At 44.3% G+C, this 15,202-nt stretch overlaps 1 protein-coding gene across 1 annotated transcript in view; it reads right to left on the reverse strand.

Moving 5' to 3' along the window:
* Window positions 1–15,202, reverse strand: part of ITGA9 (integrin, alpha 9) — a gene marked incomplete at both ends in the record, with an annotated part of 45,256 nt that overhangs the window by 20,054 nt on the left and 10,000 nt on the right. Inside the window, 4 exons of the mRNA XM_010018893.1 lie at window positions 2,459–2,527; window positions 5,046–5,131; window positions 6,852–6,981; window positions 9,176–9,243. Of these exons, the coding sequence (XP_010017195.1) occupies window positions 2,459–2,527; window positions 5,046–5,131; window positions 6,852–6,981; window positions 9,176–9,243 (353 nt within the window). The remainder of the gene's footprint in view (window positions 1–2,458; window positions 2,528–5,045; window positions 5,132–6,851; window positions 6,982–9,175; window positions 9,244–15,202) is intronic.

The raw sequence follows: 15,202 nt of genomic DNA on the forward strand, positions 1-15,202 counted from the left end.
TGTCCCTGCCCGTGGCAGGTGTTGGAGCTTTAAGGTCCCTTCAACCCAAACCAGGATTCTGTGATTACAAATTTCAGAACACATTTAAACACAAAACGGAGACCAAAAGCAAGAATGATACTCCACCCTTATTTCATCCACTGCTCCTAAGGTACCTTTGAGTACTCTTTGAGACCATCTACATAACCATAGCCTCAAAATTAAAAGCAACTTCCACGGGAAAATTGGAAAGATACCACTTCTTACTCAAAATTGAGAGCTGTTCACGTAGTAGGAAAGATTGAGGTTAGAGAAACATTTAGATTAAAAAGAATGAATCACATATCGTGCGTGCTTTTACATTCCTCATTGTGGATCTCTGACCCACTGCCTTCTACACCTGATAAATCTAGATGCACCAGCAAGAGCTACTGGGCATACAGAAGATGGGCAGCAGCACCTCTGTTCTATGAAGTCCATAAGGTTTAAAAGCTGCTAAATACATACAGTGGGGTGAGTTAAGGATAGAGTTTCAGTTTGTAATTCAGATTTCTGTGTTTCTGTGGGTTTAAGGTCAGACCTCAAACATCATTTGATGCCAGTTATTTTGTAGCTTAAGTTCCCTTGTGGATTTTTTGTTTGTTTATTTTTTTAATCCACTAAGGTTTTACAACAGATTTCTCATGGGTAAGGAGCGAAAGATATGAGAAGCATTTCACTATGTATTCAGGCAGTTTTCTGGGCAAGGCTCTTATTTACTTGACTGCAACATGGTATGTCTGCAGCGTGGGTGAGTTCACAGTGCTGTGAGAACCTGATGTTTGTTCACTTAACATGTATAACAAGGCACTGTGTTCTCTATTTTCTTGTCCGTATTTGATTTCCTAGCTCAGCCTCCAGCAATGAAAAAGGGATTGAAGAAACTGGCCTGCTTTAAACTTCTGTCCAACAAGAATGTCAGAACAATGAACTTTCACACCACAGGGAAGGACGCAGCATTTTGTGAGAGCTTATTTCCAGGCAGGGCTCATTGCTGAGCACGTCTGGTTATATCTCAATTACAAACCAAAGGAAGGATGATTCAGGACAGATTTCTCTTTCAACTGAAGTTTTCATTTGGATTGCAGAGAATTTGTAGAAGGCAGATGTTAATGGGGAAGGAGGAGATGACAGCCTAGAAGTATTTGAAGGATGTAAATACTTGATTATTTAAGTTACATATTACACAACTGAATGAAAAAGGAAAGATTTTGGCTGAGACCTGGAAACTTCCTGATAGCTCTGTTTATTACGCTGAGGAATAGTTCTCCAGCAGCATATCCTTAGGGACATTTAAAAGTCAACAGGGAAAGAAATGAACAGGAAGCAATCAAACACAGGAGATGCCCTGGATGAACTGGGAGGTCCTTTCCTTTCAAGATGCTTTCAATTCTGCTAGCGCAGAGAAAGACTAATTTTGGAGAGGCCCTAAAATACAACTCACACCATCCCCTTACACAGCCTTGAAGTTTTCTCCTGTTCCAGGTGTGTTTTTAAAGACTGCAACTGTGTTTTGTTGGGAAAAAACAACAAAACATGCTAACACTCCCAACTTGATCCCAGTCAAACACTTCAGATCTGCCTGAGAGTAGCAGGTCTTCCCACAGCCAGAAGCCACCAGTAACCTTTGTCTTCTGTATTTCCTCACCTTCCAGGAGAACACAGACAACCCCAGGTAAGGGGTATCACTCCTCACTGTGTTATTCCCAAACAGAGCTTTTTATTGTTACCTATAGGTAGATGTACCTCCATTTCCCCTGCAACACATACAAGCCCCTAATGAAGAACAGAAGCTGTTGCCCCCTCAAACACGACACTGCATGCAGAGAGGGAGCTGGATCTCACTAGCATCCACTAAAATTCATGGGGAGTGCAGTTCAGCAAGAGCAAAAGGAAGAACTGATTCATGGTGGGAAGGGGGAAATTGCAATCTCTTGAGGTAATGAAGCTGCTCCTCCATAAAACATCATAACTCCCCCTGTCACACAGGAAAACAGATTGGGGATTTTGTATCACACTAAGCTCCAGGCTACCCACATTTCCCAGGAACATCTACTAAGAGGAAATCTCTGTGTGTAGGCTCACCATGCACCCCACATCCAGCATCTCAGAAGGTGCTGCTACAGCTGCATAAGGCAAAACAGAACCACTAGTACAATTTTCAGCAAGACCTTTCATTTCAGCCATGTGGCATAGAGCAGACATTGCAGTCACGACTGCTACAGGAGGAAGGGCATACAGCTTGTCTCCACAGTAGGTTTAGCTCTTCAGGGATGAAAAGAAGGAACAGAATTTGCTTGACAGCTCTTGAAGCAGTGGAATGAAAATGATGTTCTGCCATCTGATAATGATGCTCTGCCAACTGATAACCCTGCCATTGTTTGCCACTATTTCCCCTTCTCTTCCACTTAGAAGAAAACACACATACATAAAAGCTCACCTTTTTTCCTGAAGCCTGAAAAATCTTTACCAGAGAGCCTGATAGTCTGTCTGTTCTGAATATATAAACCTGAAAAGTGAGAAAATAAAGAAGTTAATCAATACTAACTGTGAAGCACATAATGGTGCAGCACTGTTGCTTTCTAAATATCCAAATCATGATCATGGCCATTGCTATTGCCAAGATCCAATTTCATGACCACTTTATTGCTCAGCCTTCTTTCAAAAGACAAAACATATTGTTCCCCGTTTTCCTTTTGAATTACAGGCCTCTAGTTGTAAAACATGCTTGAATAATATCTTGTCACCTGCTTTTTTTGGTGCGTATTTATATATTTAAAAGCAAGTAGTAAAGGAACTTTCCAACTCCCAAACAAGTGGCATTTGGAGGCTGCCTGGAAATGGCAAAAGGCTGAGAAGGCAAAAACTGCTTCCCTTCCCTTGTGCAGCCTTCCTTTCACAAAGACATATGCCTGCACATACTGCACTGCAAACTTCATGATGCTTTAGCACAGGTCAGAGTAGAAATCCCAATCAGACCACCCAAGTCATTTGCACTGTTTCTGTCTGAAACAATCTGTAAATCAGAAAGCTATTCAAAACATAGTTCCCTCGTTACTCGTTTCCACAAAAGAAGCTGTTTAATCAGGAACTCCTAGGGATAAAAATATTGATATGAGCTCTATAACGGATCTTGTACCAAAATTTATGGCCTAAAATTTACGGCTTGTAGGAAGGGGCTCCCTTTGACAGCAAGGCTGGCTCCATCAGCCTCTGAGACTACTCCAGCATTTGACAGCCTCCCTCCTAGCAGGTGCTCACACAGTTTGAGGACAGAGGATCCTTACTTCCAAGGCCACGTGGCAGAGCCAAGCACTTGGCACGGTTGATTATGTGGCAAGTTATTAATAGGTGCCGAGACCAAGTTCAAAGCTGTTTTCAGCCAAGAACACAACACAGATTTACTGCAGACTATTGCTCTAGATGTAAAGGACTCCCTGGGTTTTTGCAGTGGCATGTAGAGCAGCAAGAGCATGATGCCAGGTGCCACAACTCCAAACCCAGCCTTAACTAATGACACTCTTAGTTACTTTGGAGAAATGACTCAGTCTCGTTAAGAATCTTGGCTTTACCTTCAGTGAAAAGGGTGTCACAATGCTAATCACTTTCTATCAGGGAAGTGGAAAGGATTAGCTTATTAGAGAGAGAGGAAAGTACAACAGGACTGCTCAGCGTAATGTCCTGTACTCAACACCTCTTACTGTCCCTTTGCCATGTGTTCCTGCTACCCACATCCCATGCCAAGGGAGGATAACAGGAGCTTTTGCAACTAGAGCAGCAGTCTTTTAAACTGCAAGATCAGCTGTTTTCTCATGGATCTCACATTAGCAACTGGTTCTTTCTCCCTCCTTGTACAGTAATTAAATCTGTTCTACCAGGAAAACAGGTTGTAAGGAAGGTGCATTAGAGCAGCCGTAACAGAGCACCTGGGATAAGGAAACTATGTCTTTCCCATGTACATGTCCACTCAGCAGCAACTGCACTGCTACTATATCCCATATATCCTAGTCATGCCAGATCAGGTAACGTACCAAATTCATCCTCCGCTTTTATTCCATTTTCTCCACTTGTGCTGCTACCTTCTGGGACATGGTTACTACTAAAAATAACCTGTCTAAAGCAGGGACGAGTGTTCACGGTAGTGGAGACCTCTCACTCCTCATGGTAGTGGAGACACTCCACACCAATTCATGTCCTTCTAGAAAAGAGCCAGAGGGCCAAAGGTGGAAGGGGTCTGCTGGACATCTTTGCTCTAGCACATGGTGACAACAGACAAAAGCAGATCCTTTATATCTGTTTCCTCCCTCTTTCCACCTGTGTTTCAGAGGTGTATACGAGTCACAGCACTCACTCTCAGCTGGCTCCCCTGATAACAGCTGAGTACTCAGCACAGGAACACCAGGCACACCTAACTCACCAGCCATTTCCGCCTAGCCATTCATTTGCTTACGCCTTTGGGACATCAAACATGTATCTGCCTACCCGAAAACCATGCGGGGGTTTTTTTGCCCTTCTCAAGAGCCTATCACCAAGATTTCGAAGTACAGCTGGCAGAAACCCAGATTCTAGTCCACTAAACCTCAGTGTATTATGAAGTTTTAAGAGGGACAACAAATCACCTGGTAAATGGCTTTTCATGCTACTAGAGATGCTACCCTGAAGTAAATACTGAAATAGTCAAATGCATGAAGAAAACAAGCAGAAGACAAACTCTTTATTTCAGGTTTTTTTCATTTCCAGGAAAGGTTTAAGTGATATTATATGTTACAAATCCTAAACAAAAGCAGTGTGAAACAAATGTTGCCTGTATCTTGTTAAAAGTAACTACGGTAAGGATTGGGTGGGAGACAGAGGGAAGAGAGGGTTGATGACTTCATCAAACCACCTCACCTCTCCACTGCTCAGTGCTCCAAAACTACCCTGTATGCAAAAATCTCTTGGCTTCTCAGACATGTGGGAACTGCATAAAACCTGCTGGGTTTGCCCCACTGCATCTGACCACATCATTGTTTGAGAAAAAGCCGCACCTTTCCGATGCCTCCATCCTGGGGAGCTCCTCCTACAACGTCCGTGGTAGTCGGCTGGGAGAAATGACCTGCTGTCACTGCATATCCTGAGAGAGGAGATGGGGTGGGAAAGGAGGCACAGGATAAATAAGTAAATAACCATGAAAGGGAAGAGCCTGACAAACAGGTCAGCCAGCTGGGTCTCTGCTCCTCCAGGGCTGCACACAGTTGGCTTTCAACAACATTCTGCTCAGGATGTGCCGATATTCCGCTCAAAAGCTCACAGTGGTGGGAATCATAGAATCAAGTAGGTTGGAAAAGACCTTTAAGATGGTCAAGTCCAACTGTTCACCCAGCACTGCCAAGGCCACCACTAACCCATGTCACTGAGAGCCTTGTCTACACGGTTTGTGAACACTTCCAGGGATGGTGACTCCAGCACTGCCCTGGGCAGCCTGGTCCAGTGCTTGATAACCCTTCTGGTGAAAAAGTTTTTCCTAATCTCCAGTCTAAACCTCCCCTGGCGCAGCTTGAAGCCGTTTCCTCTTGTCCTCCCACTTGTTACTTGGGAGAAGAGACCACCCACCTCCTGGCTCCATGCTCCTTTTCAGGTAGTTGTATGAAGTGACAGTACACCCCCCAGTACCCTTCCAAAAGCTGAGTGAAGAAAGCGGTGTATGGAGCTGGGTGAGGGACTACACAAAGCAGGTACAGGGAACAGTTTGGTAACTGCGAGTCCGGAAAGCGAAGCAATAGAACAGGAATAGGCACAGACAAACACAGCAAAGAAACCACATCAGCACAGAGAAAGTATCACATCAAAGAGCAACAGCCTCACATCGACCAGGCAGAAGTGTCCGTCTTTGGCTAAAATCACTGCCCAGGAAGGCTTGGAAAATTACATGTCTTTCTGGTCGGGGGAGGAGAGTGGAGGACAGTAGGCAGAGGTCAGGGATGTTAATGGCTTTAAGAGATTTTTGCTTAGGCAAGAAGACAAATGGGAGGATAGATCAAAGAAGAAAAAAAAGAGTGTATTTGAAAGAAGATCAAAGATTCAGTCTTATTTGGTATATTAAAATGATATATAATAACTAAATATGCGCAGAGCGCTTTCCTTCTAAGGCTGTCTTGTATTTGCCTTGCTCATATCCTGTAAATTATGAGGCTCTTGTCTACACAGTAAACACTATAATTCAGGTCTATCAATCAGTGGCAAAACCTATTTATGTCCTCAAATATGTATATATACACTCCTCATTTAGCTATCACCAAACAGTATCTTCCAAGTGGTATTTTTTTGAAGACTAAAGATTAATAAGAAAATGAGAGGTCAGGGTGAGTCTTTAGTCAAACAATATCAAACTACTGACTGTTGGAAATGCCTTCTAGGTCTCAACGGTCTTAGGCACTGGGGACTAAGTGGGATCCTGTAAATTAAGTATTTTAGGACATCAGCTGACTTTAGAGCAAGTAAAACGAAGCGAGTTAAAGATGTACTCAAACCTATTGCAAATCTTTTCACAATCTTCTGTTGCCAATGACTCACTTCTGTGGTGCTGTTTTTGTTGAAATAAATTTGTATCTGCAATATACATTCTGTAACTGCGTGTTGTACCCATTTTACAAACTGGTGTAAGCAGACACAGCCTAACCACTGACAAGTAATTCATCCATCACAGGGCAAAGGCAGGAATGTAGGAGGCCTACTACCATTCAACCTGCTTTTCAGGTGAAATGCGCTTTCAGTATCAACTTTTTAGCATCAAAGCCCTGAAATCTGTTGTTGGACTGATCCATTCTCACAGTGAGCACCAGCGAGCTGCTTACCGAGGTATGTGTACCGCCTGCCTATCATGGCATCATCGTTTAGCTTGTAGTATGTGTTGTCAGTGAGATTCAGCACTTTGACAGTTCCTGTCCAATAATAAGATCCTGGTGCACCCATGATGACCAGCTCCTACAAAGGGAAAAACAGAAAGGTGTGGAGGAAAGGATAGGGAAATAAATAATTAACAGTCAAAACTGGACAAAACCTCATGTTTTACACAGTAATGGAGAAGGGATGGGATATTAACTTAAAGCACCAATTGTAGGACCATCTGTAACAATCTCCATTCTGTGTGTATCCTTCCCAAACACGGAGGTCATTGCACACACCCTAGAGACACAGGGTCTCCCCTTTTATGGCCCACTTATGCTCAGCTGTCCTGCCACTTCAATAGCAGACCTTCCTCAACCTTGCCAACCATCAAATACATCTCTGATAACACAGTCCTCCCAAAAATCTCTCTTCACCTGCTGCCTTTCCCAACCATTCTCCAGCCCACCCAGAGCCACCATTCAGCTATAGAGCATGCCCTGATGCTGGCTGACATGCTACACCAACCAGTCACGAAGGATATAGCACAAAGGATTTTGATTTTACAACTATGAAGCTGAAGACCTGCCATGCAGTCTATGATCAGGGGGTGTGTTACATGATGGCTGGCACATTTTGCTTTGCTCTGTCATTAGATACGCTCTGCTTTTCAAGAGACAATCTGGCTATAGTTCATTAGGATCACCCAGCCTGATGCAGGGTTTCAAAAGACTAGAAATCTGGCAAAGCTTGATCCAGCATCCGAAGGGAGATGCTCATGGATAATGCTTTTGAAGCAAAACTCAAGGTACATGTACATGCAAGAGAGATTGAGAAAACATTGCCCCAGTGCATCCAGCATCCTTGCAGGAAAACCATACTCCTGGATGTGGTTTCAATTACATCCAGCAAGGGACCAAGTTAAGCCTGGGGAGCATTAAGCCTAGGTAAGGTCTCCATTCCTGGAGGAGACGTGAGGACAGCTGCTTTGCCTCACATCTCCATTCAATGCAAGGCCATGAATGGACTCCATCCTAGTGGGAAAATGCTCCCACAGCTGGGATCTGTTCGGATGGCCAGTTCCAGCCACGGGGAGATGTTAAATGAGGGATTTTCCTAATAAGACTACAGGACAGTGCTGAAAACCCAACCCAAGAGCAGAATGTGCTTGGCAAGAGCTTTTTTCCTTGGGAGGGACCATGCCCTGGAGGTCAAGGGATCATTTACCAGCAGGAACAACTACCATCAGCAGTGCTGAAAATACAGTAGGGGCTTGCCTGTTTGACCCAAAAAGCCATTTATCTGCATTTCCTGCTCAGTGAGCTGCCATCAGGCTGAAGCAATGAAAGTTCAAAGATATCTTTTGAACTAGGGTGGCAAAGGAGGATTTAAAGCATGGGAACAGAAACAGGCTGGAAAGAGCAGACAAGCCAGGAAACAGCTGCTGCTGTCTCAATATCCAGTTATCAGACAGTGCCACTGTGGCAACGTTGCCTGCCATCCCACTGTACTCCAAAATCACTTCTGCTGTTTCAGAGAGCACACTTGTATTCTGCTTATATCAGCCTGGACAATGAATTCTGCAGACCTGTGCATACATAATAAGGAGTAAATATATACTTGACATGACAGTAACAAAACACAAAAACCTCACCTTTAAAACATTACAAAAAAACAATCAATACATACAAATTCATCCTTGACATAACTAAAATATTGCTGCTACTCTTTCCTGGACAGTAGTTTGTGGTCCACTATCTAGAACAGCTCTGCAGCATGTATTTTACCATTTTACTTCTTCTCCATCTTTTTGCAATAAAGAACTGAAGCAGAAGTGGAAAAAAAATGTTTATCTTATGAATGTATACGTAACATATATATATATAGATACACATACCCACATACACACATACAGAAACAAAGCCATTTAAGGAGAACTCTTTTACATCATCACTTAAAGAGCTAATATTAGGCACAGAAATATCGCTGTGCAAGCTTTGGGATGTACACAATAAACATGTTCCCTGAGGACATTTCTCTGAGTCAATTCATTCACTCTTGGCCACAGACCTTGAGTCACCCATAGACCTATGTATGGACCACTGGGCAGGCATGGTGCAAGATGCAGGTACCCAGAAGGCCGGGTGATGCAGGAGGGTGTTTGCTGGCTGGAAGGGACCATGCTCAGCACTCAGCCCTCTGTCCAAGCCATGCTTTGGGCTGCCCTCCTGGGTCATGCAGCAGGAGAGCTGCTCACCAACCCCATCTCCTCCATGCATTCGCCCCTGCTCACCTCGGTGAAGAAGCCCGCAATCCCTGCCTGGCACGAGCCGTGCTCCTCCCCGTACTTCTTTTTGTACTCTGGATGAAGAAGGGAAGAAAACAAACCGTGGTCATCGCCAGCACAGCACACATTCTCCACCCAAGCCATCTGCATTGCCATGTGCACAGCCTGGAGGGACACCAGCACACAGGGCTCCTGGGTTTTATCAACAGATCTGCCACGAGTGTGCACCATGGCAGCATCCTCACCCACAGAAAAGGGTAAAGCAAGGGGTCTGATAGGGAGGGGACGGACAGGGAGATGCTAAACAAGCAGTATCAGAATAGCATGATAGCTGCAGCATCACTCCAGTAAAGATGCCTCTGGCAGCCAGATGAGCACAGCTGGGAAGGGAGGAATGAAAGGCGACACACATGCCTGTGTGCTACTGACACAGACAACAGCCTTATCTGAGGGATGCTGGGGTCTGCTGCTTTTCATGGCCATCTGCTCAGCGCTCCCAATTCACAGGGGATCCAACCAGCATAGTTTCTGTATTTGATGTGGCAATTGTTTCGCTATCAAACCTGAGGCATTTTGACTTCATCTTTTTGAAGAAGAGGAAAAAACCTTTTTATAGAAATACATGGTGGGGGAATCACTTTCCACCCTGCCTTAATCCAAGCATTTTCCATTTAGGACCATTTGAAACTTAGAGCCAGATCAGAACCTTCACAGGTTTTTTTTTCCAGAGCATTATTTCCAAGTATGTACCATACTAATGAGTGCCAAGCTTCAGCATATTGCTACTTCCTGTATACTCCAGTAAATCAGGCTCAAAAAACATTCACCAGATAGCCTGGTAAGAGTGAATTTTATTTATCTATTTTCTGTTAAGTAAGCACCATTAACTCATTGCTAAATGCTAAAAAAACCCTAATGAAATCAATGAGCAAATTACCTCTTTGGAGCCAAGCAAGTTCCTTTTGAGTTGCACTTTATTTTATCGAAGATCAAAAGGAATCAATTACAAACTGCTGCCTTAGCACAGATATGCTACATATCTGCATATACACATACACATAAACACACATACCTCATTCCCCTTTTATATATTATATATAGTCTCTTCCTACCATCAGAAAGATTCTCAGATTTGAAGGAATTTGCTGAGGTCACACCAGTTGGACAGGGAGAGGTTTAATTGGACACACCACGCAGAACAGTGACTTGATCCACAAACTACAGCCCAAATGCCTGACGCCCTTGGCTGAGGCAGGGTCCTACCAAAGCAGATGTGTGTCCCAGCAGACCAGGAGGGCCAGAAGCACACTTGAGATTCCTCATAGGAATGCACGACAACAATTCCACTGAGAAATGAAGCCTATATTCGCTCACAGCTATTCAGAAAGTGCTGGGGCTCTGAATTGCCAGCTCTCCATGCACAGTCTCTCACAGAGCCGGGCACTCCTTGCCTGGGAAAAAAGTATTTGTTTATTGATATGAACATTTTTATGCAGAGAGCTGAGGAGATGAGGTTTCTCCCTCTGGCATTTCCTGAAAAATAATGCTGTGCACGTCCTGAAGGCACTGCCTTTGCTACAGCTGGATTCCCACCCTTGCATAGGGCGGAATGCACCAAATTCCACATCCATCCCATTCACGTGCTTTCACTTCCAGCCAAGGATTTTCCTTTACACGATGTTCTGAAGCGTGGACAGACCTTGCCTCTTCACAATCATGCTCTTGACCTTAGTGTAATTCAAAGCAAAACGCCACGAGCCCCGTGGCCCAGGAGGTCTTGAAGTATCCTTCTGCCTTTACCTGCTAAAACAGGCAGGAGGCTTTTGTAATGACAGAGCTCAAGGCTTTAGAGACTTCCTTCTTAAACCCCACTTCACAGGATATACTAAAGTGGCTCAGGTTGATGATCAGGAAGCCTGAAAAGCCACCCCAGGGACACGAGGACAGAAGACTTCTTACACATACATTTCTTTGGAGAGCAAGCCTCATTGGCTCATTGTGTCAGGCCCGTACCCATGCACTGCAAGTGTGCCTTGCTGTCAATTTGGGGATCTGAAATGTTGTATTTCCCTGTAAAATTGTATTACATTTGGCTCATGGTTTCTTTAAGCATCTCCTTCAATCAGACAGCTCAATTTGCTTTATAATGAAAGAGGAAAACTCCCGTAGGATATTTAACTTGCATAACGGAAGCTTTAGGTCAGGTGAGTAACGACGTAATTGCAAGAAAGCCTCAGCACGAGATGGGAGGCAAATAAAACTTCTTATTCTGGATTTTCAAATTTCTCCTCCCCTTCTTTTACAAACAGATTTTCTTCCAGAGCGTTTTTCCACAATTCAGCAACACGCAAGAGCATCAAACATGATAACAGCTTTTAAACCAAAAGGGAGATTCAGGCTGGATGTGAGGAAAAAATTCTGCACAATGAGAGTGGTGAAACACTGGCACAGGTTGCCCAGATTGATGGTGGATGCACCATCCCTGGAGACATTCCAGGCCAGGCTGGATGTGGTTCTGAGCAATCTGATCCAGTTGAAGATGTCCCTGCTCATTGCAGATGGGTTGGCCGAGATTGGGTTAGAAGGGACCTTCTAACCCAAAGTGTTCTATGATTCTATGATTTCCCAGCATAAATGTCTCCAAACCATCTCCCCACATAACTCCAGCCTCCTGAGAGGCCTCATCCACACGAGCCTACAGGTGCAAGTGATTCAGCTCACCCAAGCTCACCCCAGAATTTGGCTGCAAAGACAAACCAAGGGCATGCAAAGCCGTAGGACAGCAGAAGGAATGGTATCTGCTTCAGCAATGGAACAAGGCAGTCATCGAAGGGTGGTAGATGGATCTGTAGCTTCATGTGTGTGTGTTCAAACATGCAAAATTGCTTCGTTTCTTAGGATAAACAGAGTATTTTCTTCTGATAAAACAACACACGCACAAAAATTAGACCTTTTCTCCAAGTTACTGAATTCACAGCATGTTTTATTATAGTACAGATTTTGCCTCCTTTAAAAACCAGAAAACCCAGGGAGACCAATTTGGATCTACGAGTAACCTGACACAAAAATCCCAACATCAGAGGACACAACACAGCTGATTTTCATCAGCAATATATGTATTAGAAAAGAACAGAAACACACACATTTTTGTTTTCGTTGTCAGGCCAATGAGGAAAAACAATTACTCTTTAGATGAACCAAATTATTAACTGCAGTGTATAAGAAATTGGAAAGATTTGGTGGTTGAAATGGTTATTGTACAATAAACTGAGTTGGCACGTCCACTGCAGCTCATACTTCGACAGACATTGTTCATGGCTTTATGTGACGTTTGGTGGTTTTTAAGTCACTTACATTGCCAGTACTATCTGCTCAAACTAATGGCCCTATTTTTCACTTAAATAACAAGTTACGCTTTAGTTGTAACAGCAGATACGTGGGATTGCAGCATTTCAAGTAAATGCAGAGTCTGGATCTAATCAATGCTTCTCTGAACTGAAGAAAAGGCATCAAAACTTTTTGACTTGAATTAATATGTTACAATATTTCTCATGAAAAATAAGCAGAACTTGCAGAAGAAGAATAAATGGATTCTTTACGGTGGTTCAGCATGATACACAGCAATAATGCAAAGCAATGACCATCCTTCCTCCCTACAAGTATCAAGACTCCATCCCATCATGATGGGGTGTGAGAATGCCACACAAACGGATGAATCTCTTTTCCTAACACCTCTGAGAGAGAAAACAGTTTTAGTGGCATTTTGCAAGACAAAACAGAAGCAGAGTCCCAAACACCCCAGACACTGAGGCTATTTGAGCATTGAAAGCTCCACTGACACAGAGCAAAGATCAGACCCACGTTTTGTGGGGGGAACCAAACAGACACATTCCTCCCCATGGTGCCACCAGCCCAAGCCAGACAGACACAGGGCTCCTGGATTCCAGTATAACCCTTTCAACACAAGACCAGCACTCCTTGTCAGCCCACCTAACTCCACCTGCAGCAACGTACTCCCTGCTCCTCGCCCATGCAGGGCTCCTTTCCACCCATGGTCACATCCCAGCATCACAGACTTCTGCCTCCTCCCTCGAGCTGGTCTGCCTCTCCCAGGCAGCAGATGAGCCCAAAAGGCATGAAAACCAAGATTGCTTCTACTTCCCCTCCACTTGGGTGCACAGCAGTGACACCCATCACTCCTACAACACTGCCATCCACCCATCAACGCTCAACCAACAGGATGTGTGTCAGCTCACAACTTTTGCACACCTGAATAGCAACATTTGCATGAGGTTTAGATACTGCACACAGGAGATTCTGTCGTTTCTGCATAGCTCCAGGCAATAACCGCTGTCATGAACAGAGCCTTTGTTTTTACACTCCTTTATTGTTCTTCCTCATCTGCCTGCAGACTGCTGCCCACCCCCAATTACACAGACCACAAGCCACTAAACTCACTGCTGCGGCGACAGCCGATAGCAAAGCAGTAACATGAGGCTGAATCTGGAAGAGATGGCTGTCTCCATGACTTCAAAGATGTGCCATGGATAAACACAGAAAGCAAGAAAGAGAGGAAAAAGATATTAGAGGTTTGTAGCTATGACGATCTCGAGCTGTAAGAGAAGGAAGGCTGAGCTGAGGAAGAACTAATTGAATAAAATAATACACAAAACAAAAAGGATAAGCTGGGATGGTTGTGATGATTCTCAAGGCAAATGCTCCTCAACAACTTCTCTGAGCAAGCCTCTCAAAGTCTCTAAGCAAATTTCAATGCCATAACCTAGCATAAAGCTTCAGAGTGCAGTAAAATCCTGCATCTACCATCCTCACGGATTGAAGCAAAGTGGACAGTTACAGTAAACTATCATTTGCACTGGAAGCCTTTTCCTTCCTATCTTACACTGTTTCACTACTCTAGGAAGAAACAGTAGTAATCTTTCTGACCTAGCATTGTGGTATTGGGTTTGCACCACAAAGCAGGGATGTTCTGATGGCTCCCAGAAAACCAAATGCGGTCTGGACGCTGCAGGAAAACTCGCTTGTCCCTTTGGAGGCAAGGCATGTGGGCATGTGCTGTTCCTCTTTTTTACTAACCAAAGTGTCCATCAGTCTTCCCCACCTCCACCACCAACTTCTACCACAGAGGAGCAGGAAACCATCCCAGCTCTCCTCATCAGCTGGGCTGTTTCTCACAGGAGATGCAGCCACCCTTCTCTGCAAACTGAATACTGCAGGGGAATGAAGAGGCAGCTCCCTTTTCTTTTGGAAGACCATTAAAGCTACAGGAAAAATAACCAAGTGAAAGCACTGCCTGGAAGGCTGTGGCTCCATACGCCAGCTATACCACAAAGGTCATCCAGCTCATATAAACCAGATTAGTTCCTACTCAGAGAGATTGTGTTAAAGTATTAGGCTTGCTGCTGTTCTCATTAGCTCTCAGCTGCTTCCAGACTTCTGTCAGCCCTTTCAGGGAAGCCGGACAAGAATAAGATGGATTGAGACTATGTTGTTGCACCAGTACCATCCAGTCAGGAAATTTCCATTTCCTCCTTAGTCTTTTAATTATTAAGCCTGCTTTATGTGTAGAGAAAACATACTGTATGCATTAAGTATGTCTGCCCCAAAGGCAGACTCCTCTCCCTTTCTGGCAGGACACTGCTGTTATACATCCCAAGGTGCACACACATACACAGAGATGGATAAAGACTGATGTGTGCTCAACTGGCCTGCACCCTTCACCAGCTTGGAGAGCCAGCTCTGGCTGTGGACCATGTGGACCAGCAGTCACACCAGCCTCTCACAGGGCTTATCACCTTAGCTGTGAAGGAAAACAGTTACAAGGATGACTGGTCTTATTCCACAGCAAACCTCAAACAACGAATCCCTCTGCGCGACACATCATGGCTTTCTCTCTCTTTGAGCTTCTATTACTGAAACCTAAAAGAAGCAGGAGTAAACAAACGCAGCCATCCCTCGTGATACTTCATGATTTCATGTCTGATGGGGGGGGGGGGGAGGGCACAAACCAACAGC

This window comes from Nestor notabilis, unplaced genomic scaffold, assembly GCF_000696875.1.
Source record: "Nestor notabilis isolate BGI_N333 unplaced genomic scaffold, ASM69687v1 scaffold1997, whole genome shotgun sequence".
NCBI classification, from domain to species: Eukaryota; Metazoa; Chordata; class Aves; order Psittaciformes; family Psittacidae; genus Nestor; species Nestor notabilis.